Source organism: Anolis carolinensis, chromosome 1, assembly GCF_035594765.1.
Source record: "Anolis carolinensis isolate JA03-04 chromosome 1, rAnoCar3.1.pri, whole genome shotgun sequence".
Classification (NCBI taxonomy): domain Eukaryota; kingdom Metazoa; phylum Chordata; class Lepidosauria; order Squamata; family Dactyloidae; genus Anolis; species Anolis carolinensis.
In genome coordinates this window covers 29,703,023-29,727,896 of record NC_085841.1, presented here as the reverse complement: position 1 = coordinate 29,727,896, position 24,874 = coordinate 29,703,023, and the positions used below count along the sequence as shown (strand labels likewise).

Below are 24,874 nucleotides of genomic sequence, written 5' to 3'. Positions count from 1 at the left end.
ATTATAAGTAAAGAGCAAAAAGGTTAGTGTGGAGATATTGAGTAACTCCATCAGCAATGATTGAAAAAGAATATACACAGTTGAAAAGTACCAATTATACCAACAGGGTTCTGTTCGAGGCCGGTGCTGTTTATCTTTATTAATGGGAGGAAGGTTCAATACTACACTTAGGCAAAAAAAAATGTAATGCACAGATAGAAGATGGGTGACACCTGGCTTGACAACAGTATCTGTGAAAAGGATCTTGGAGTCTTAGTCAACAACAAGTTGAACAAGAGCCAAAAATGTGATGCAGCAGCTAAAAAAGCCAATGGGATTTTGAGCTGCACCAAAAGGAGTATAGTGTCTAGATCAGAGGCAGTAATGGTGCCCCTCTATCCTGTTTAGTTAGACCTCACCTGGAATACTGTGTCCAATTATGTGTCCCACAATTTAAGAGGGATATTAACAAACGGAAAGGTATCCAGAGAAGGGCAACTAAAATGATCAAAGGTCTGGAGACCATGCCCTATGAGGAGCATCTTAAAGAGCTGGGCATGTTTAGCCTGCAGAAAAGAAGGCTGAGAGGAGACATGAGAGCCATGTTTAAATATCTGAAAAGCTGTCATAAGTAAGAGGGAGCAGGCTTGTTTTCTGCTGCCCTGGAAACTAGGGCTGGATCTACACTGCCCTATATCCCAGAATCTGGTCCCGGATTATGTGTTTATCCCAGATTATCTGGCAGTGTAGACTCATATAATCCAGTTCAAAGCAGATCAAATCCTGGGATATAGGGCTGTGTAGATCCAGTCTAGAACTCAGAACAATGAGTTCAAACTACAGGAAAGGAGATTCCATCTGAACGTTAGGAAGAACTTCCTGACTGTACGAGCTGTTCAACAGTGGAACTCTCTGCTTCAGAGTGTGGTGGAGGCTCCTTCCTTGGGGAAGCTGGATGTCAGGGGTGCTTTGATTGTTCTTTTCCTGCTGGCATGGGTTTGTACTGGATGGCCAACTCTATGATTCTATGAACAGTAAGTAGGGAGCCGCAGTGGCGCAATGGGTCAAACCCTTGTGCCAACTGAACTGCTGACCTGAAGGTTGGGTTGCTGACCTGAAGATTGCCAATTCGAATCTGTGAGACAGGGTGAGCTCTCATCTGTCAGCTCTAGCTTGTGGGAATATGAGATAAGCCTCCAGCTAACACATCCAGGCATCCCCTGAGCAACCTCTCTGTAGACTGCCAATTCTCTCATACCAAAAGCGACTTGCAGTATGTTCTCAAGTTGCTTCTGACACGATTTAAAAAAACAGTAAGTCACATGACTTGTGGAACCTGGAATTTTTTAGAGAAGCATTCTATTTAGGTCTCCAGCAAAGTTCTTTGATCAACTTCTGCCAGAATTTCCAATAGAAGTTGACCAAAGAAACACACTGAAGATGTAGAAAGAAAATTTCTCTAGGTCCCCCAGAGTGAGTCAAGCTCGTCACATACAAATGAAACTATGTTCAATGAGTTTATGTAATAGTAGTTTTATGGTATTCAGTTTGAATTTACAGCAATATGTGAAAGAAGCTTTATTTTTAAAAAAAACATACACAAAGATGTAATAATATCACCAATGTTCCCATTATCTCCTACAGCATTAATACTCCTTTTGTTCACTACCAGTACACACTCAATAAACTTCCACTTATCTGTAGGAGATGTAATGAACAAAAATAAGACAGAAACATTGCTTCCAGCAGCATCGGCCATCTGGATTTCAGTCTTGAAATCTGTTGTTTTGCAAACAGAATACAGCACAGATAAAGAAAATATTTGTTGATGAGCCACAGATACTTTGGATGAAAACAAGATTAAATCGTCTACAGATAGGTGACATTTGAAAAGAAGCTTTCAAGTTAATTCTTAAATCCCATTTGCCCAACAATGAGGTTTAAGCACTGATAACAAATCCCAGGTCCTTTCACATTGCACAGATATAATGTTATGATTCCACTTTAACTGCCATGGTCCCATATTCTAGTATTTTATGGTTTACCGTTTGGTGAGGCATCAGCATTCTCTGTATGAAAATTCTAAACTATGAATTAACTGAAGGATTTCACAAAACTATTACAATTACGGTGGAATCATAGTGCTATAACTGTATAGTGTTGAAAAGGCTGCAGATGGGAGCAAGTTGCAAATGTTACTTTTGGGGCAAAGTGTGGTTAGAAGGAAACATGAGCCCCCCAGGAGATTCAAACGGGCCAAAAGACCTTAAAAATCCTAACATTGTTTTTACCCCAGAATGTCTACAAACACTTTCTAGGACCAGGAGAACAAAACACTCAATCTACATTCCAGCCCCAAAGAAGTGTTGTAGTATAACAATTAGAGATTGTTGCTTGCATGGGATATCAGCTCAAAGTGATGCTCAAGACTTTACAAGGAAGGATTTTACTATATATGGAGTGAGACAGCTGGTTTCAAAAATGCAAAAAGCACTAGGAATCATACTGCAAACATACACTACATAATAGGATGCAAAGTTGTTGGGGGGTTTTTTGTTTTTGTTTTTTTGCATCAGGAGCGACTTGAGAAACTGCAAGTCGCTTTCTGGTGTGAGAGAATTGGCCGTCTGCAAGGACGTTGCCCAAGGGCAATGTTATACCATTCTTGTGGGAGACTTCTCTCATGTCCCTGCATGGGGAGCTGGAGCTCATCTGTGCTCTCCCCAGGTTAGATTCGAACCAGCAACCTTCAGGTCAGCAACCCATCCTTCATGTCAGCAGTCATGCTGACACATGGGTTTAACCCAGGGGTGCCCAAACTAAGGCCCGTGGGCCGGATGCGGCCCTCCAAGGTAATTTACCTGGCCCCTATGCTAAACTTTAGACTTAGGGTTGACCTAAGTCTGAAATGACTTGAAGGCATACAACCACGTCAATCCTAATTTTGGACTATTTCATCATAGTCTGCCCCGCCCCCAACAGGGGAAAACCTTTATCTTTCCTACTAGTTCCTTTGTTAAGAACACTATACTCATTGTACTGTACAAAGGTTGGCGTCTACATAGTCAAAATTTCTCTACACTTGGTTTAAATGGATCATCTGGGGGGATAAAAGAAAGAAATATTCCTCTCCATCCTTTCTTCCATTATGTTCAGATGAATAGTGCTTTATCACATATGCTTTCCCCTCATCTTTTTCTTAAGTAAAAATATTGTTTCTTGTACATATAGAAGATAACACAATTCCTTGGTCTTATTTATTTATTTCTCACATTTATATCCCACCCTTCTCACCCGAAGGGACTCAGGGTGGCTTACAACAGTGGCAACAATTAGATGCCCAGGGGAAATTATATTATTGATTGCTGTCTCTTAGCTAAGAGAACATTGTTAAGCAAGACCTTTCATTGCTGGGGCCAACAAACTATTAGACCAATAAATGGATCTGCATTGGTCAAACTTTCCAAAAAAATATATCAACATAAAAGTAAGGATACAAATTATTTGTCACATTCATGTCTGGTTGATGCAAAAGAGCTTAAGCAAATGCAAACATCAGGTAGTTGTGCTTTCAAGACTTCCTTCTGTGTGAAAAAAGATGTCTATTCTGCTTCTAGAATAATTGAATATTGACGCTACAAGCAAAGTCATTATCTTTTAAGCACAATTTGTGTATGTATGTGTCACATCATCAGTTCTGTGCTGGTGCACATTGACAGCACAGGATGCAGTGGCGATAGTCTGCTAAGAAAGAGTTTGAAAAACTAAGACACAGCACTCTGTAAACCTGCAAAAATGCAATCATATTTTGTAACAGATTCACAAGCCATCACTGAAAATGGCAAGCTTTGTATCATTACATAAAAGATCTGTACATCTGGATGAAAAGTGGTACTTCCCAAGGCATGTTTTCATTCTTAAGATTCAAAAGATCTGTACTCCACAGTACTATCTATATTAGGCAATTAAGGCATTTCTGCATCAAATAAAAGCAAAGTGACACAACTCCTTAATGTCATGTGCTGTGCTTAACACCAACTTGAACAGACCTTTCAGAAATCCCTCCTGTTGTCCTGCATCTTTGGAAAAATCCATGGTATTTACTACCACCTTCTGGCTTCTTCTGTTATATCTACCACATGAACAAATAGAATATTGTCCTTTAGTATATGAAAGAAGAAAGCGTAACAGCAGGTTTGCAAATTAACATTAAGAAAACAAAAATACTAACCAAAGAGCATTTATATAACTTTAAATAGAAAAAGTTTAGAATTGCCATACCTAGGCTCAGACATTATTCAGAGAGGAGCTGTGATGATTGCAGAATTTTGGTAGCAATTAAATTCAACTCACAAGGGAATCTTGGAAATTGGTTTAATGTTAGGTTACTATCATACAGCAAAAATTGTGGGCAACTTCTCAATTTCAATCTCCAAAACTCTACCCTCTCCATTCCTAAAAGTTTCTCCACCCAGACTCCAGGCCTTCCAGTCTGAGACAATCCATGTTATCAAGCTTCTTCCTGCCCAGGGCCTCCAAATTTTTTTATTCCTTGGCCTTGGCTATGAAACCCATGGCATGGAGGTGGTCTGGTGTCCCCATCCAATGACAGGAGATTGCAGTCACTAAATCAGAATAATACCAGAACTTGGATAATTTGTAAAATCATACAAGTTGTAAGAGATTACAGTCCAACCCCACACCATTTAGGAACACACAATCAAAGCCTTCCAGCCTATGTTTAAAGTCCCCCAAAGAAGGAGATTCCACCAGAATGCAAGGCAGCATATTCCACTGCTGAACATTGGGAAGTTTCCCTAATATTTAGGTAGAATCTCTTTTCCTTAAGTTTGATTCCATTGTTCCATGCACTAGTCTCCAGAACAGCTGAAAACAAGCCTGCCCCCGCCTCAATGTGACATCCTTTCAAACATGTATTTATTTTTTATTTATTTACAGCATTTATACCTCACCTTTCTCACCTCGAAGGGGACTCAGAGAAGCTTACAGAGCACACATGGCAAACATTCAATGCCAATTATACAATTAATAGGACAGACAACAGAAACAGAGGTAAAGGCAGTTTTTCCCATCTTATTTCCGACATTTTGGAAGTTGTGCTCGACTCCGATCATGGGGGGGGGAAGGTGCTGTTGCTCCATCTTCTATGCCAAGAAGCTTTCCTCCTGATCGATGTCCTTAAGGACACCTTTATTTCCTCCCTGCTAAAAGAGGTACCTATTTATCTACCCGCGTTTCTGCTTTCGACATGCTAGGTGGACAGATGAGCTGGGGCTGATGGCAGGTGCTCACCCCCGATCTGAGCTTGAACTGCCAATCTTTTGATCGGCAGGATTTTTCTGCAGCACAGCGGTTTAGTGCACTGTGCTAAGCCCAGCCCCAATACATATATTGCTTTCTGTCACTAGGGTTATTTTTTATTCTCTCATGCAATGTAGTACATTGAGACAAACAGAATTGTCATATACTGGTTTTTAAAAATGTGATCTATAAAAAAGTAACTCGGGTGATCAAATGGGTTGCTGTGAGTTTTCCGGGCTGAATGGCCATGTTCCAGAAGCATTTTCTCCTGATGTTTCGCCCACATCTATGGCAGGCATTCTCAGAGGTTGTGAGGTGTATTGGAGAATAAGCAAGTGGGATTTATATATCTGTGGAAGGTCCAGTGTGGGAAAAAGAACTCTGTCTGTCGGAAGCAAGTGTGAATGTTGCAATTAATCACCTTGATTAGCATTGAAAAGCCTTGCAGCTTCAAAGCCTGGCTGCTTCCTACCTGTCGGCATCCTTTGTAGGGTGGTTTTAACTGACCCTGATTGTTTCCTGTCTGGAATTCCCCTGTTTTCAGAATGTAGTTTTTTATTTACTATCCTGATTTTAGAGTTTTTAATTCTGGTAGTCCGATTTTGTTCATTGTCATGGTTTCCTCCTTTCTGTTGAAATTGTCCACATGCTTGTAGATTTCAATGGCTTCTCTGTGTCATCTGACATGGGGTTGTTAGAGTGGTCCAGCATTTCTTTGTTCTCAAATAATATACTGTGTCCAGGTTGGTCCATCAAGCGCTCTGCTATGGCTGACTTCTCTGGTTGAGTTCACACTTGTTCTTTCTCCCACCCTGGACCTTCCAAAGGTATATGCACCTCATTTGCCTAGTCTCCAATATACCTAACAACCTCTAAGGATGCCTGCCATAGATGTGGGTGAAACATCAGGAGAGAATGCTTTTGGAACATGGCCATGAAGCCCAGAAAACTCACAGCAACCCTGTGATTCCGACTGTGACAGCCCTCGACAACACATCTGGTGATCAATTGTGTGGAAAGAACATGCTTCATAGTCTTCCCAGGTTCTGGGAATACAAGAAATATGCTTGTAATCCTTCCACTCCTCCAAGCTCTAACCTTGATCTTAGCCCTAATATCAATTCTCAGCATATCTAAATTTCACTGGAGTCAGAAACTACTCCATAAACCACTCAATGAAATGTCTTATTCTTAGGCATGAATATGGAGAGATCTAAATTATTATAACAGTGTTCCTCCTTCTTGTTTAAACCCCAGTTGTCTCACAAATTTAATAGAATAATGGATTTTTATTAATGGTATAATCTATGAGCATCACCTACAGGTTTTCACTGCTAATTAGTTCTCACCCTTTTTCATAAGTGATGAAGCTCAGCATTCTTTTCCATCATGCTGCTTTAAAGGGATGGACAAATCGGTCTGTTTTAATATCATTCATTCTTTTATTTTTCCCAAACCTTGAACTATTGTCATCCTATCCCATTCCGTACTTTCCATCAGTTTATAATTCTTTCAATCGTTGATATTCTGTCTCCTAGTTTTCATGGCTCCTTTCTCCGAGTTAAATTCTGTTTCCCCTATACTAGTATGTTTGCATATAAATTAAACCAATAAGGTAATCAAATGCAGAATCAGTTCTGGAAAATACAAATGCCACTGCAAACATATATTGGTGGGATTGCAAATTTCCCATCTGGACCATAGTGTTTGAAGCATTCAGATTAGATAGATTATATACAAAGAAAATAGTCACTACAAATCTGTCATTCAGCTGTTTAAGAGGAGCCGTGGTGGCGCAATGGGTTAAACCCTTGTGCCGGCTGAACTGCTGACCTGAAGGTTGGGTTGCTCACCTGAAGGTTGCCAGTTCAAATCCGCAAGACGTGGTGGGGTCCCATCTGTCAGCTCTAGCTTGCAGAGATATGAGACAAGCCTCCCAACTAACACATCCTGGCATCCCCTGGGCAACGTCTCTTTAGATGGCCAATTCTCTCACACCAGAAGTGACTTGCAGTATGTTCTCAAATCGCTTCTGACACGATTTAAAAACTGTATAAGATACAGGGCGAAGCCTGAAAGCCTCGATCTTCTACCCTGATGGACACAATTCTCTAGAACAGTTCCCTTTCAAATCTGTGGTCTGTAAACTGGTGCTGGTTCCAGGAAACAATTGTTATCAATGGGGGCAAATATAGTGCCTGCCGCCAGAACACTGGGGAGAAAACCTGCCAGTCCCCAGCATCAGATAGCTTAAGAAGAATGGCCATAGTATACCATGGTTCATTGAACCACTGGCCACAGAAGATAAATACTGTATTCTGATTACATCCAATTCATATGGCTCCCAGTGATGCAACCCTTGTGCTGGCAGGAATGCTGACCAACAAGTTGGTGGTTCGAATCTGGGGAGAGCGGGTGAGCTCTCTCTGTCAGCTCCAGCTCCCCATGCGGGGACATGAGAGAAGCCTCCCACAAGGATGGTAAAACATCAAACATCCAGGCATCCCCTGGGCAAAGTCCTTGCAGACGGCCAATTCTCTCACACCAGAAGTGACTTCCAGTTTCTCAATTCGCTCCTAACACTGAACAAAAGCCAATGTCCTGAGACACAAAAAAATGTCTCCAGCCTTCTGTGGTTTGTATGAATCTTTTAAAAGCCTTCTTCAACTTTCAGACAGGTACAGGATCACATTTTATTTTTTTTATTTGTGATTACATGTTTCAAATTCAAGGCTAATTTTTTCTTGGAACATGTTCAGTCTGTTTAGAATGCCATCTTTTAGCTTGCATTTTTTTTAAATGAAAGAAAATCATAATTCCACCTTATCAGAAAGGGACCAAGCATTACAAACAGAATTGTCTTTTTTCTTCCCCCTTTGCACCACTGTCAAGAGAGTATCTCAAAGCAACAGAGTTTTCAGAATGTTTCTCTCTGTCTCTCTGTTTGAATCTATTTTTGCTCTATGTTCAAATATCTGCTTATATAGAAGGGAAACATTTGGCATGGAGATTATAGCATACGTAAAGCATTACTTCTTAACATTATCTTTATATATTATTTTATAAAAAACAAACTGCCAACCTAAAACATTGCCCACATTTTGTAGGCTGACGACATTTCTGATATTTTTAATAGTCATTCTATCTAATAACACATTGAAAAGGTTGGTATCCATTGCATTAATTGTGTTTTATAATGCCAATCAGACTTCAGTCTGATAGGCATTATCAGTCCATTTGGCCTGGGAAAAATAAGAAGCTTCAAAACACTCAAACTCAACTATAACCGATCGCTGGAGCCATTACTCCACTTTTTTTTGTGCCTTTCTGAGGCGCTATCATTAGATTGCCTTTAAAAGAAATACTGAATTCTATGATAAGATCTACAATCCCCTGCAGCAAGTTTTCACTTCTTTTTCCACTTTGAATTAAAACATTATACCTCTTTCAGTACCATAAACTTAGATAATCTTCTGGTCAAAAGACCTCTCAGATCAACTGGTAATGCATCCATCTATCCAAATGAAGAAGTGGGAAAAACAAAATCAACTTTACCATTGGAAATGGAAATAAGTGGGGGAAAGATTCATCTATCCCAAAGCAAAAACACTGGCTTTTGAAGATGTGTGAATCAGCTGAGATGAACAATCTAACAATACTGATCAAGGAGAAATCCTAGACCAATTTCAGGAAAGACTGGGTTGTAATTATCACCTTTTTACAACAAAGGTGGGGATAAGGTTCTACTGTTGGTTTTCTGACTTAGAAGAGTGTGATTAAAAGTAGAAGGGTGGATATATAAGGCCATTTTAAGGAAATAACCATTTGAAGAGGCACGAATGGAGGACAGAAGGGAGAAATATGCCAAGAGGAAGGTGCGTTAAGCCAACCCTGATTGGGACTGCCTTCCACCTGGAAACCAATGTTCTCACTGTGGAAAAACATGCGGGCCAAGAATAGGGCTCCACAGTCACCTACGTATCCACCGCCAGGACACTACACCTGGAAGATAATCATACTCGGACAACAAAGGATCGCCTAAGTGAATAACAAAATGAGAAATTAAAACCAACAGGCTTACAGATTAGTTTTTAATGTTTTATATGCAAGATGTGTTTAGTAAGGTAGTATGGGGTTTTAGTGGTTATCATGATTGTTTTAGATTGCGTATGTTAGTTATTTTAGTTAGAATTTTACATTAAGAAAAAAGTTTTTTCCATTTCTGTAAGTGGGATATGGTCTTTTTGTCTCATGAAATGTCTTTCTGTATATATTTTGATTGTAGAATTTTAAAAAATGAGTTATAAAAAATTGTAATAAGAGTTCTTGAGTGGAATCTGAACAAGAACACCTCTCTCTACCTTGAACTAGATATATCCCACTTCTAATTCCAATATTAACTAGGTTAATTTCCCCAAAAGTAATTGGTTTGTGAAAGATGGGAAAAGGGGAGCCCTTAGGACATGAAGAATGTCCAGCTATGTATTGGATAGCTGACAGTCACAGGGAAGCAAGAACAACACATGAAAAGCAAAACAATGGGAAAAGATCCAAAAATATGTAGACATCAACCTCTCATCCAGGGCTGTAGCCGGGGGGGGGGGGGGTAGAGGTTCACCCCCCCCTTCCGAAATTTTTCAGGTTAAAAAAAATACCTGGTTTACAGTACTCATGAATTTTAACTGGTTAACCAAATCTCCATGCTAAGTCTATGAGACACAAAAAATTAAGAGTCCCTCCAGGCACTATCTCAAGCAGATATTGACAGGTATGTAGCCGGGAGAGGGGGGGTAGGGTTTCAACCCCCCACCCCAAATTTTCTGGCTATGGTCCTGCTCTCATCCCAACAAAGTATGAAAAACCCACCAGAATTCATAGAATCATGGAGTTGGAAGAGACCACAAGGGCCATCCAGTCCAACCCCGCTCCATGCACGAACACACAATCAAAACAGTTTATCAGTCCAAATGAATCCAATGAAACCAAATCTATAAAGGCCTGTGCTGTTGTTGTTATTGTGTACCCTCAAGCCATTTCCAACTTATGACAGTCCTTCACTTACTTCACTTAGACGATCCCTCGTTGTCCTAGTATGATGGCCTTCCAAGTTCTTGGAAGATGCCTGTGCGTGAGTTTTTTTGATGTGTGGAGGTCTGTCCACAGCCGATCAACACACAGTCTTCACAGAGTGAGGGTTTCAACCAGTGGCATGGTTAACACAACAACAGTGGCTTCTCAATCTGTTGCAGCCTTCTTCAGCCTTCACAGCCGTTGTAAACATGTACCATGTTATCTTCCGCCTGATCCACTGTTGACGTATTCGGATTGTGCTCAGTCTGGAACCTCCCCTGCGCCCCGCCCCCCTCCCTGGGAGTTCATGACTCCAATGGTTATGCCTGCAAGTTCATTGGAACACACAAGGCCCTTCACCACGACAAGGTGACAATCCATCGAGGGGAATGACAGTCCTAAAAGTAACCTATCAGAGGGATTTCTGGGACTGAGACTATATGGGGCCGAGCTGTGGCGCAGGCTGGTAAACAGCTGCTGCAATAAATCACTCTGACCATGAGGTCATGAGTTCGAGGCCAGCCTGTGGCGGGGTGAGCACCCGTCAATTAAAAATAAAATATAGCCCCTGTTCGTTGCTGACCTAGCAACCTGAAAGATAGTTGCATCTATCAAGTAGGAAATAAGGTACCACTTATAAAAGTGGGGAGGCAAGTTTAACTAACTTACAACATTGGAATGAGGAAGTGAAGAAGTGCCATCAGAGTGGATGATGAAGCAGCTGCTCCCCGCTGTGGCCAGAATCGAACATCCCCTCAGGAGAAGGTTAAATTTCCTCTGCGTCTGTCTGTCTGTTGTCTCTGTCTCGGTTCGATGTGTTTATGGGCATTGAATGTTTGCCCTATATGTACATAATGTGATCCGCCCTGATTCCCCTTCGGGGTGAGAAGGGTGGAATATAAATACTGTAAATAAATAAATAATAAATAAATAAATATGACTCACTCAAGGGCACCCAGTGGGTTTCCATGCCGAAGTGAAAAATTGTACCCTAATCTTCAGAGTTGTAGTCTAGTACTCAAGTCATGTTGTTCAAAGGGCAGAAGCTCTTGAAATATATAAGGGTTTGTAAGTATGTAACAAAAAGCGGCCACAGACAACTAGAGCTTATCACTCCAAGCAAATCGAATCCAGGCAGATGCAGCAATATAAGTCTACCACTGTAAGGTATAGTAGATAACTCAGCTAAAATCCTTTGCTTCCTCTTCATTAAGATAAATTAAAACCATCAAAGCCAAATCCCCTCTAGATGCTTCAGATAGTGTCATCCTGAAAACTGATTCAATTAGACACTTTTAGCTTTCTCCTCCTCAAGGCCATTGCTCTCCAGTTCTTATCAAAACAGAAAGATATGCACTCCCTTGAATCTGCAGCATACTGACTTTAATGAGTGCATCCACTGGTTTCAAAGATGGCCTGAGAAAAAGGCTAAACTGCAAAATGAAAGCTAGAAGGCTAAGAACAAAGATAAAAGTGGAGACATCAAAATGAGTTAAAACACTGAGATGGAGCCAGCTGCCATTATTCCCTCCTGAAAACAGGATTTTTTTTCTTGGCTAACTGTACTTCAAATTTCAGGAAAGCATGGGTATTAAAGTATAACTTAACATACTAGTTCAGGAATTGCAAATGAGATGGGTTTGCAATAAATTCTGGACCAAAAAGATCCCTTTCCCCCTTTACCACACCTCTGGAATATCCAATTAAATGTAATAAAAGGAACCTCCTTGACTGAGAGCACAAATATTTGTTTCTAGATCAGATGGAAACACCATGTTATTTTCGGTCCTGATGGGGTCCATCATCTGGGACAAGACATTGGGTTCTCCGAGGGAGCGGCCTGGTTGGAACTACCTTCCTCTTTAGTTTTTGCAATGCTAAATCTTCCACAGTGTTCATAAATAACACATTGCAAGTAAATGTATCACTTTTGAAGATAAGTGTATAATGGATCTTTTTCTCAAAAAGAAAAAGCATAAGACCAGATCATGAATTTATTTTTCACAGTATAATAAAAACAGGAGTACAACTGTGAATTTTGAAGTGCAGGCTCTTATCACAGCAACAATACTGAGAAAAGTCCAAAACTGGAGGTGATTATGCTTATGCAAAGTAGGGTATTTTGCCTAGCTGTATGTGGTTATTGTTGTTGTTCACACGTGTCAGTAGAAACAGTAGGTACATCTACACTCTAGTATTAATGGAGTTTGACTCCATTTTAACTGCCATATCTCAATGCTATGGATATTATTATTATTATTATTATTATTATTATTATTATTATTATTCAATGCTATGGGATTGTGGCAGTTGTAGTTTTAAAAGATCTTGAGCCCCCTCTGTCAAATAGTTCTGCTGCCTCACCAAACTACAACTCCTAGGATTCCTCAGCATTGAGTCATCGTACTTAAATCAGACTGACTGTTTACTGGCAAATAGAAGGATAAACTTTGTATTTCAGTGACATACTTTGTATTTCTAGATGTAAAGATTACTGCAGACACAAACTGCAGCCAGGAAATCAGAAGACGTTTACTTCTTGGGAGGAGAGCAATTATCAATACCAATAAAATAGTGAGGAGTAGAGACATCACACTGGCAACAAAGGTCCGCATAGTCAAAGCAATGGTATTTCCTGTAGTAACCTATGGATGCGAGAGCTGGACCATAAGGAAGGATGAGCGAAGGAAGATAGACACTTTTGAACTGTGATGTTGGAGGAAAATCCTGAGCGTGCCTTGGACCACAAGAAGATCAAACTAGTCGATACTCCATGAAATAAAGCTCGACTGCTCTCTAGAGGAAAGGATATTAGAGGCAAAGATGAAGTACTTTGGCTACATAATGAGAAGACCAGAAAGCTTGGAAAAGACAATGATGCTGGGGAAAATTGAAGGAAAAAGGAAGAGGGGCCGACCAAGGGCAAGTTGGATGAATGTTATCCTTGAAATGACTGCCTTGACCTTGACGTTGCTGAGGGGGGGGGGGCAACAGCCGACAGAGAGCTCTGGCGTGGGCTGGTCCATGAGGTCATGAAAAGTCGAACACGACTGAACGAATAGACAACAAAAAGTTAAAGTTGGGTCAAACTGCACTAATTCTAGAGTGTAAATGCATCTAATGTTGTTTTCCGTGCATTAAAAAATTCTTCAAAATTATTTTTCAAAACCATAGTTATAAAGCATCTATCGGGCTGTTTATTACCGTATATTTGTATCCCATCTTTGCTCATAGGAATTGTTCATTTGCTCCGTTAAAGAGCACGTTAAGCAATTGTGGATCCTGCCAATGCTTTTTTTAAAAATATATTTTTATTTATTATTTTCAAATACAGTGCACATTTAAAAACGGGGATAAGTGAGGAAACAAAAATTGGGAATCACAAAAACTCAGGGAACATTGAATCTAAAGGGAAGTATAACTTCCATTCTACAAAAAAACCCAAAAAAAAACACTATTATTTAATACTGTATTTAAAGCTATCATTTTCCAGTTTAAACAAAGTTATTAAACATAGTTTTGATCACTTCTTAGTATATTCTTCCAATTTAGTCCAATTTGTCCTTCTAGCAGGTTTTCCTCTCTTTTCTTTCAAAAGGATCCTGCCAATGCTTGACTAGGAGACAGCATCCAAGCTGTCTCCTATGCAAGCACTGGCGAAGTTCACAACTGCTTAGCAAAATGTTTCTGCTGGCCTCCAGAATCTTCTCTGGGCCTCCTGAAATGACCTTTCTCTATGCATATTCATCAATCCATATAGTAAAGTGGCTGGAATTCGCAAACAGTAAGGCAGGTATGTCATGTAATTCATTACACTTTTGAGAAATAATCTGAACATTATAAGGACTGGATCATCATCATCATTATCATCATCATTATCACCCCACTCTTTGGGACACAAGGCAGTTAAACAAACAGAATTTAAAATGTACAGATAGGATCAACTAACATATAGAAGTTAATGTAGAGGAAATAAGATACCTTAGGACCTACAATCATTATCTGAAAAATTTAAGTCACTTGTTTTCCCTATTTGTTTTTGTTGTTTTTGTTTAAGGCATGTATGTTTTCATTTAGAATGTCATCCAGGTTTGCTTTAATGTATTATTATTTACTTATTATAATATTTATATCCCGCCATTCTCACCCAATAGGGGACTCAGGGCGGCTTACAATAAAACACATATATAAAATTGTACAATACATTGTGAGTCAATTAAAAAGTTATTAAATTACATCAGACATTCATAAAACACTTACAAAATACAGATGGGCATGTATGAGTCTAAAAGACTGTATATGTATATGACAGTTAATGTATATGTTGTTCTATATAATAAAAATACTGTCCATAAACAAAATATTTTTAAAATTCACAACACAGAAAATATTAAAGGCTTTTAAAATATGGGTATATAAAAAAAACTGAAAGTAGTGCCAGCTAAAAGAGGAAAAAAAACAAAATTTCAGCAGATTCTACAAGACTGGCTTCTGCTAAAAAATCAAGATTCAAAGGTCCGCCTAAAGATTTACCTAAGATTGAGAAAGTTAGTAAGGAAGATGCCAGTATTAACTTCTCTAGGCCTGGCTCTACACTGTAGAATTAACGCAGTTTAATATGAATCTTGATGCTATGCAATCCTGTGATTTGTAACTTAGTGAAGCACTGGAACTCTTGGAAGATGGCTAAAGGCCTTGCAAAACTACAACTCCCAGGATCCATCAGCATTGAGCTATAGCAGTCAGTGGTGTCAAACTGAATTATTTCTACTCTGCAGATGCACCGCAGGAAGGGAGTTTGAGAGTCGGGAAGCAGCCATAGCATAGACTGTATTCTGTTCCCAGCAAGTGTATAAGGCTAGCCAGGGCAGGTACAAGGTGCTCCTCAAGATATCAAAATATGGGTAGGTTCATATGAGAGAATATGGTCCTTCAAATAACCTGGACCTGAGCTGTATAGGGCTTTGTAAGGCCCAACCATCTTCTGCCTATTTGAGCATATGCATATTAAGAATGCATATGGGGGAACCCATATGAAAGTTGCGGAACATTAAAGTGCATTAAAGTAATAATAGTCAAACACAGTACCTACCTTGTCATTCTGTAAAGCAAGGGTGACAACTGAAACAGATACCACAAGTGTCCCTCCCATCTAATACTTAGTATCACCGATACCAACATGAATATATAGATACATACCTAAGGTCCAATAGGTTGCTGCTTTCAGATGTGAAGGGCTACTGCATATTGCATGTATATACATAAGGTGAATCATCAACTCTGCCAAGCACCACCAGATCAAAATACGAATGATGCCGCGGATGAAAACACACAGATTAGACTTCCCTCTGCAGGAACCGTGTTTATTCATCTGTATTAGGAATGAATACGTAAATACAAAATAATTCTGTATAGAAATGCTTGTGCAGAAACAGAATGGAATTAACCTTGCATTTGAAAATAAAATTAAACCTTTCAAAAGAGATGTCTGGAAAGCAAAGTCGTAATAACACTGCACTGGCTTCTGTTGTTGGGTTTTTGTAATGTCAAGGCCAACCGGCCGAGAAATTGTATTATGTACATGTCAAGTATCCATTGTTAAAGTGAAGGCCATTTTTGAACTGAAGACAGTCATGCTGAACAATGTAATGAAAAGATTTCTGCAAAGTAAGCCACATAGAGACTCCTGTGGAATGGTTACACATGTGATATTTGATGCCTATCAACACACTACAGTGTATATTATACATATTAGCAGTATCCTATGTAGAATATTACATTTGTAACAATGTTGTTATATCCAACATGGGAAAGGGGACAGCACAGTTGAGACTGTTGTCTTCAGTCCCCCCGACTGTGAAATGACCGGCTCAAAGGTTGTTAGCTACATAGGCTTTGTGTGTTTGTTTGTGCCTTCAAGTTGCTTGTCAACTTATGGTGACTCCATTAATTTCTTAAGTGGTTTCACCTTCCATGAATATCAACTACATCACCTAGTACTCTTTGGTGGTCTCCCATCCAAGTACTAACCAGGGCTAACTCTGTTATCTTCCATAACCAGAAAGGATCTATTGCCTTTAGAATGTTTACACCCTGATAGTACAATATGGGAAATATCCATAGGGTAAATTTAAAATAAAATAAAAAAACACTGAAGTTTTAAAACAAACCAAAAAAAATCACAAACATGTTTGCCTAACTTCATACATAGAGATTAAACTGACACATTTCATATCTGATATATTGTTCATGTGCTGCCCTTGGTTCTTTAGAATATATGTTCATACACACATATTCAGGTGGTAAGACAGACAATTAGACACAGAAATGTGTGTGTGTGTGTGAATGTACATCCTACTACTCAGATAATAAGATAAGATTAATGATAATAAAAATAATAATAATATTTAAAAATGTATTACCCGCCTCCCCTTTTGGCTTAAGGAGGGGCACAACATACTTAAAATACAGCTATAATATCACATATTAAAACAGAGTTAAAATGCAACCATAAAAGCATATATTAAGGCACACATTAAGGAAACACGTGAGTCAGCAGAAGAGGCTGGGCCAGCGGAAGAGGAGCCCTCGTAGCCCATTCCTAGACTGGTTCTTGAAGCCCAAGTACTGACAGGAGCCTGAACTCCTTTTAGTACTCCAGCTTCAAGAGCCAGTCTGAAAGCCTGCTACTATCAAGAGCCAGTCTACTATTACTCAATGTCATGGCATGAGCATGGCATTGAGTAATATTATCAATCCAAGGTTTTCCCACCTAGTGAAAGCTCAAAAATCACATTATATTTTTCATTAAGTCTCATTATGGTGTTTTGTCTTTATGTCACAAAATAAAAAATGTATATGTAAATATTCGTATGAGGATTAATAAATTCTAGTTATTTAAAACTGATTTTATTTATTTGTATGTTGTTGGTGGGGAAAGAAGTTGATTTATCTCAATAGTTCGCAGTGTATCCAATTTTTGCGTCAGTGGTCTGCGGACTCTTAAAGGTTGGGAACCACTGGAGTAGGTAGGTAGGCAGGTAGATAAACAGATAGATCTATCTTATCTATCTGTAAGTAAAGGTAAAAGTTTCCCCTGACATTAAGTCTAGTCGAGTCCAACTCTGGGGGGTGGTGCTCATTTCCATTTCTAAGCCGAAGAGCTGGCATTGTCCATAGACACCACCTAGGTCACGTGGCCAGCATGACTGCATGGAATGATGCTACCTTCCTGCCGAAGCGGTACCTATTGATCTACTCACATTTGCATGTTTTTGAACTGCTAGGTTGGCAGAAGCTGGGGCTAACAATGGGAGCTCAACCTGTCCCACAGATTCAAACTACCGACCTTCCAGTCAGCAAGTTCTGCAGCTTAGCAATTTAATACATGGCACCACCACGGCCCCTTATCTATCTGTCTATCAGAGAGATAATTAAGTATCTAATTACCTATTTATCTGATTACATAGGTAATTACATATCTATCTGTCTATCTATCAAATTACCTAAGTTCAAAACAGCAGTAAAGTTCAGATTTTTTTTTTTGGAAGATGCATACATATGATTTTATGAATTTTGAAAATAGGAAATCATTGCCTTTAATAAGTATTGGTTTCATTTGCTCTTTTCTCTGATGTTAAGTTTTTGAACTGGTGTCATGTTTTCATCTGATTCTCCACCTCGATCCACATGGAGAGGCAGGTAAGTAATTGCTGTTGCCATCAATTCCTTATTCTATAGCAAATGTTCTCTCTTGTTGTCTATACAGAATTCACGCATAGTTACCCAGTCTCATTAACTGTATATCTTTGGAGCTGTAGAAATACTAATCTATTCTAGCACATATTTCATGTATTAAAAATTAACATATTTTTTAAAAATATTAAGATTACCAGTTACAAACCTCTCATTTAGAGTGTTCTGGTGTTTCTTTTATTGATCCAGCCCACCTCACCATCTGACTTGTCAAAAGCTAACATCTTGCTTAATCGATGTTACAAGGAAATGAACAATAAAAAGCTTAAAAGATTTATACTTTCATAACACTTCCCTTTTATCCTTCTCTCTAATGTCTACTCACATCCAGAAGAGAGTCACTTTTGTAAGCATGCTGAATCACTCTGTAAAATTTCCTTGAATCCATATTAACCAGTAAGAAATCATTTCAAAAGAGGGATGGATGTTGGATTAGAATAGTCTCAGCCTCTAGCCTTTATCGCCTGTAGGGATAATTGTTTCTGGAAAAGCTTTTTGTTCTCTGACTTATCAGGAAAAGCATAATGAGGCAAAAATTTCTTTGTGAATCAAGGCAATTAACGCAAGAGGAATATGTTTGTTTCCCTTCACCTTTTACATACAGGGTTTTGAATATCAAAGGAAAAAAAGAATTGTTGCCATAGCTAAAAACATTAGGTGTTTCAAAAATGTCATTGTGGCATAATTGTTGCCTGGTTAGGAAATTATTCACCAACCCAAAAATATATTTTTGAAAATATTTTCAGCTGTGTATGGATTCATTTTCATTGTTATTTTTCAGCATTTTAAGAGTTCAAATAGCCATGAGGAAAATAGTATCTTCATTCAACAGAATTCAAGATATATTATTACATTTTTTTTTCACCTTTCTCCTGATACAGGGGCTCAACAAATTCATTTAAGACAATAGACTCTGAAATACTCAAAGATCCAGCTTTGAAAAAATGGGAACAACTAGTTTGTTTAAAAATATGGCACCCTGCAAAGCTACTAAAGCCATGATCCAAAATAGTTCTTGCAATCCAGATCTCTGGTTGGATCCAGACTCTGGTTGGTGTCTAGAACAGGCATGGGCAAACTTGGGCCCTCCAGGTGTTTTGGACTATCGGCTGTTAGGAATTGTGGGATTTGAAGTCCAAAACACCTGGAGGGCCCAAATTTGCCCATGCCTGACTTAGAGCTATAAGGATATCCAACATGATCACTGTGCTTGCACAAATGGCATCCACTACTGAAAGCAGGAATTGCACCATTCCTTCTACTTCTTACCTGATCCCAAGAAACCTGCTTTGAAAGGCTGGGAAATTCCCCAGAGCCTTTTTTTGCATTTGCAAGTGTATTACATATTTAGCTTCAACTTCACACCAAACTGTCATCTCTTTGTTATCCTCTCCCATACCCGCGTATCATATTTTTTCCCAATACCCCTCCAATAAGGATGGCTTGTGCGAGATTCTCATGACATTGATGGATGCTTTCAAGTTAATAATACCTTAGCATGGAAAGCTAGCATTTTCTCTTTTTTTCTTGTGTGATACACTAATGATTATCATTAGTTTATCCTCATTCTAGCAAGAGACCTGACCCTGAATGCATTCCATAATCTCTCCCTCCCAACCTCCCTGTTTTAAGGTTCGTCACAAATTCACAGATGGCAAATACATATTTTTGGGGAAAAGTTAGTTACCACAAGAAGGAAAATACATTTGTTGATACATCTGCGCAGAGCAATTTTACTCAGATTTTCAAAAGATAGGACTTCATGCTAATCCATAAATTTAAGACAGATATTGAAGATCCAGCTAGCTATTATTGATTTGCTATTGCACCCCAGCTTGATAGGCAACGTGCAGGAAAGAGCAATTCGCTATCTCCTTATATCAAGCAGAAAACATGTTTGCTCCCTCCTCCCTATGATTTCCCCCTCACATATTTATACATGGCCATCATGTCTCCTCTCAGCCTTCTCTTCTGCATGCTAAACATACCCAGTTCTTTAAGCTGCTCCTCATAGGGCTTGTTCTCCAGACCCTTGATCATTTTAGTTACCCTTCTCTGGACACATTCCAGCTTATCAACATCTCCTTTCAATTGCGGTGCCCAGAATTGGACACAGTATTCCAGGTGTGGTCTGTCCAAGGCAGAATAGAGGGTTAGCGTGATTTCCCTGGATCTACACACTAGACTCCTATTTATGCAAGTCAAAATCCCATTGTCTTTTTTTGCTGCCGCATGACATTGTTGTCTCATGTTTAACTTGTTGTCCACAAGGACTCCAAGATCTTTTTCACACGTACTGCTGTCATGCCAGGCGTCTCCCATTCTATATCGTTGCATTCCATTTTTTTCTGCCTAAGTGGAGTATCTTGCATTTGTCCCTGTTTAATTTCGTTTTATTAGTTCTAGCTCATCTCTCTAATCTGTTAAGATCAGGCCCATTGCCAGGATTTTGATTGGGGGGGGGGGGGGAGGCAAGTCTGAGTGAGAGAGGATCTATCCTAGCAGACCTTTTGTATCATTATCCCAATACCCGCATATGGGATATATTGAGCATGGTGATCAGATCATGATATGAATAAACATGTACCATGTGCCACGTACCAGTAAGACCTTCTCGCAGACCACCCTGAGAATTTTGGGGAGGGGGCTAAAGCCCCCCAAGCCCCCCCTCCCGCGGCTACATCCCTGGTTAAGATCATTTTGAATTCTGCTCCTGTCTTCTGGAGTATTGGCTACCCCTCACAATTTGGTGTCATCTGCAAACTTGATTATTCTGACCCTTCATTTAAGTCAGTGGTTCTCAACATGGGGTCCCTAGATGTTTTTTGGCCTACAACTCCCAGAAATCCCAGCCAATTTACCAGCTGTTAGGATTTCTGGGAGTTGAAGGCCAAAAACATCTGGGGATCCCAGTATGAGAACCACTGATCTAAGTCATTAATAAAGATGTTGAACAGAACCGGACCCAAGACAGAACCCTGTGGCACTCCACTTGTGACTTCTTTCCAGGATGAACAGGAAGCATTGGTGAGCACCCTATGGGTTTGTTCACTTAACCAATTACAGATCCACCTAACTGTAGTTTTGCCTAGCCCACATTTGACTAGTTTGTTTGACGAAGGTTGTGGGGAACCTTGTCGAAGGCCTTTCTGAAATCCTTCCCTCCCTTTCTGTCTTCCTGGCTGCTGCCTGCATTCCTTGTCCTCTGTTCTTCAGACCAATGCACGGCTCCCTCCTCCATTACTCAAAACACACCTTCAGATGTGTTAATTTCTACTGCAACACTTCACTACTACAGGAAAAAGTAATTTGTTGCTGACTTCTTCCATTTCCATTTCTCCTCACACCAATTCTATTTCATTTTTTATTAGTGTTTTCAACCCTGGTGTGGCCTACCCTCCAATATTTAACATATCAGAACTGGAACAGAGGTGGCCAAGTAAACACAGAGTATGGTCAAGATGAGACAGGTTATTTAAACCGGAAGAAAATCAAGTTAGAAAAGGCTGACAAGTGGGACACTGGAAGAGTAATCTGGACTGTACTTGTCAAATTGAGACAGTTGGAAATATGATGTGGTCTGAAAGAAGTGATGAGGATAGAAATGGCAGCTCTAGCCCTATCAGATTACCACCCTCATTTTATACCCCCTTCTTCTGGAATAATCCACATATTTTTGCAGCAATTTTAGAGAGGAGAGTGGAATCCTTTTTCACTTGTTCAGAAAAATGAGATGAAGGAAGACCTCATTCCACTCACTTCCAATTTCTATATTTTATCACCCCATACCCATCTGAAATCTCATATCTCTATTCAGTGCTGGGAAATGATTGCGTAGATGATTGGCTTATTCTCCAAAAAGAATGGAAGATTACTTAATAACTCTTATTACATCTTTCAGTGAGCTTGCCGGATGCTTTCACTATACTTTTCTGACTCATCTTTAATGACATCTCACTAACTCTAAAGAAACTACAATTCTTCAAAGTACTGGCTGGGGGGGCGGGGAAATTTCTCCGATGCTGCCAATTCAGTTATGATGCATGCTACTCAGACTGCAATAAGCAATGTTGACACATCTGCTTCCTGTTCGGAATCCAATAAGAAAATAAAATATTCATTTAAGGTACATCAACTGCCCACTAAGATATCTAGGACTACTGAGCTCTTAACTTTACGGGAAATTGGATATCAGTGCTTCACTTACTGAAAATTTCAGTTTCATGATATCACACCTATTCTAACATCATTCCACTGGTTGCCAGTTAGTTTATGGACAAAGTACAAAATATTGGTCATTACCTTTAAAACCCTACATGGTATGGGTCCAGGTTGCCTAGAGGATCTGGCATTGTATATATATATTTAATATATGCATTTTAATGGTTTTATGCTTTTATCTATGTAGTTAGGGAGCTGCGGTGGTGCAATGGGTTAAACCCTTGTGCAGGCTGGACTGCTGACCTAAAGGTTGGCGGTTTGAATCTGCAAGACAGGGTGAGCTCTTGTCTGCCAGCTCTAGCTTCTCGTGCGGGGACATAAGAGAAGCCCCCCGCAGGATGGTAACACATCCCCTGGGCAACGTCTTTGAAGATGGCCGATTCTCTCACACCAGAAGCGACTTGCCTCAATTCATTTTTGACACAATGAAAAAAATCTATGTAGTTTATCTGTATTGTACCCCACCTTGATGAGAGGCAGGTTATATAGTATTTGCATTTTGATTGAGACTGAAATATTTTGAGATTGAAACCCTGCTATCTTCAGAGAAGAGAGGTGTTGACTGCAACTAAAGTCCTGTTGCAAATCCAGTGATAACAATGGACTCAGACCTACGAGAAAGGAAAATGGACCTTGTCTCGCACATGACAGAAAATGTTTATATTTTAGGTTATACTTTGAAATAAGTTGAATATTTGTATATAGAAAATACAAATGTAATAATTCCCATCTCTGCCTCTGGGAAAGCTGGAAATAAAATGTGTTTAGTTTAATTTTAATATTAATATAATTATATATCAGATGTTGTTGTATTCGATATATGTGTGTATGTGTATTCCTTTGTTAATTTTCGCTTTAGTATAAATATCTGTTGAATGTTAAAGAACTGTTAGTATTTGTACATGAAGCCATAAAAATGATTTAAAAAAAAATATTGACCATGTAGACCAGGTATGGGCAAACGTCAGCCTTCCGGGTGTTTTGGACTCCAACTCCCACAATTCCTTATAGGAATTGAAGTCCAAAACATCTGGAGGGCCGAAGTTTGCCCATGACTGATGTAGACAATAATGTGAAAACAACCTCTAATTAAGAACCTACAAGAACTAGACTAGCTCCATACATAAAGGTTGACTACTGGCTTCTCCTGATCAATGGGAAACATGTTTCCTCTCCCAGCTGAGTTAAAAGATATGTTTTAATAGACTGATAATGTGTTTTGCATTCCTGCTCCAATCTTGTTCCTGAACTCTGAGCTCCTCTCCAGGCCCACCTTCTGTTTTGTCCATAGATGATCATTATCATTTATGAGTATCCTGCTTTTCCCACCAAGAGGGAGCCTAAGGCAACTAAGATCATGTTACAAACACAATGATATCAAATAATTTACAAAAGATAGCATGAAAAAACAACCAACAGTAGAAATACTGTACTATAATACTATAAACCGTTTTTTAAAAAAATGTTGAATTCAATACTATTTTTAAAAATACAAAATTTATAAGCAAGCAAGGAGAGATTAAACTTTCCTTGCATTTTAACAACAAAAATCTAAAATTGCACATTAAAAGAAACAAATTGTAAAGTCAAGAGAACCCAGACATGACATGACTACACAATCAAGTAACTAAACAGAACAGAAGGAGCTTCTGCAGTCTGAAAATCTCTCATATAAAAATTGCTGTTTCACTGCAGGTTAATACAGAAGGAGAAAATCTGGAGGCAGTGCAGACTACACTCATACTGAATTAACAAACAGAGGAGGATTGTTGTTTGTTCCTAACATATGGCATTTTCTCTTTACAGGAAACACAGTAGGATCTTAAAACAAGCAAAAGTCCAAATGGGAGACAGGATGAAAATGGATAAAATCCAAAGAATAACATTAAAAAGTAGATATAATAAGTAATGTTATGAAAAATATACAAAAGCCAGAATAACCAAAAACCTCAAGGCAATTTAGTTTGACTGATAACCAACATGTAACAGACTATACTGTAGAAACACCATTGAACTTCATAATACAAAGCATCAAGCAATATATAAATGAGAAGGGCAACAAGCCTGAGAGGAAAAACTTCCTAACTGTGAGAGTTGTTCAGCAGTGGAACTCTCTGCCCCGGAGTGTGGTGAAGGCTCCTTCTTTGGAGGCTTTTAATCAGAGGCTGGATGACCATCTGTCAGGGGTACTTTGAATAGGATTTTCCTGCTTCTTGGCAGGGGGTTGGACTGGATAGCCCACGAGGTCTCTTCCAACTCTATGATTCTATGATTCTATGAACTTAATCCAAAGAACACAAACCAGATAAAACATCCAAATGTTGGTCCTTTCAAGTATTTTGGAGTCCAGCTCGCAGAAGTCCCAGCTGCCTGGCCAATAACCAGGGACACTGGTAAAAAGGTAAAGGTAAAGGTTTCCCCTGACGTTAAGTCCAGTCATGTCTGACTCTGGGGGTTGGTGCTCATTTCCATTTCCAAGCCGAAGAGCCGGCGTTGTCTGTAGACACCTCCAAGGTCATGTGGCCAG

The 24,874-nt window shown here is 39.3% G+C and overlaps 1 protein-coding gene across 6 annotated transcripts in view; it reads right to left on the bottom strand.

Moving 5' to 3' along the window:
• Positions 1–24,874, bottom strand: part of hhat (hedgehog acyltransferase) — a 214,154-nt gene that overhangs the window by 149,067 nt on the left and 40,213 nt on the right. For all 6 annotated transcript variants that reach the window (XR_010003322.1, XR_010003320.1, XR_010003319.1 and 3 more), the window contains exon 7: positions 15,571–15,742. Coding sequence is in view for 3 of the 6 variants with exons in the window: in XM_062971727.1 (XP_062827797.1) it covers positions 15,571–15,742 (172 nt within the window). In the remaining 3 variants the exon portion in view is untranslated. The remainder of the gene's footprint in view (positions 1–15,570; positions 15,743–24,874) is intronic.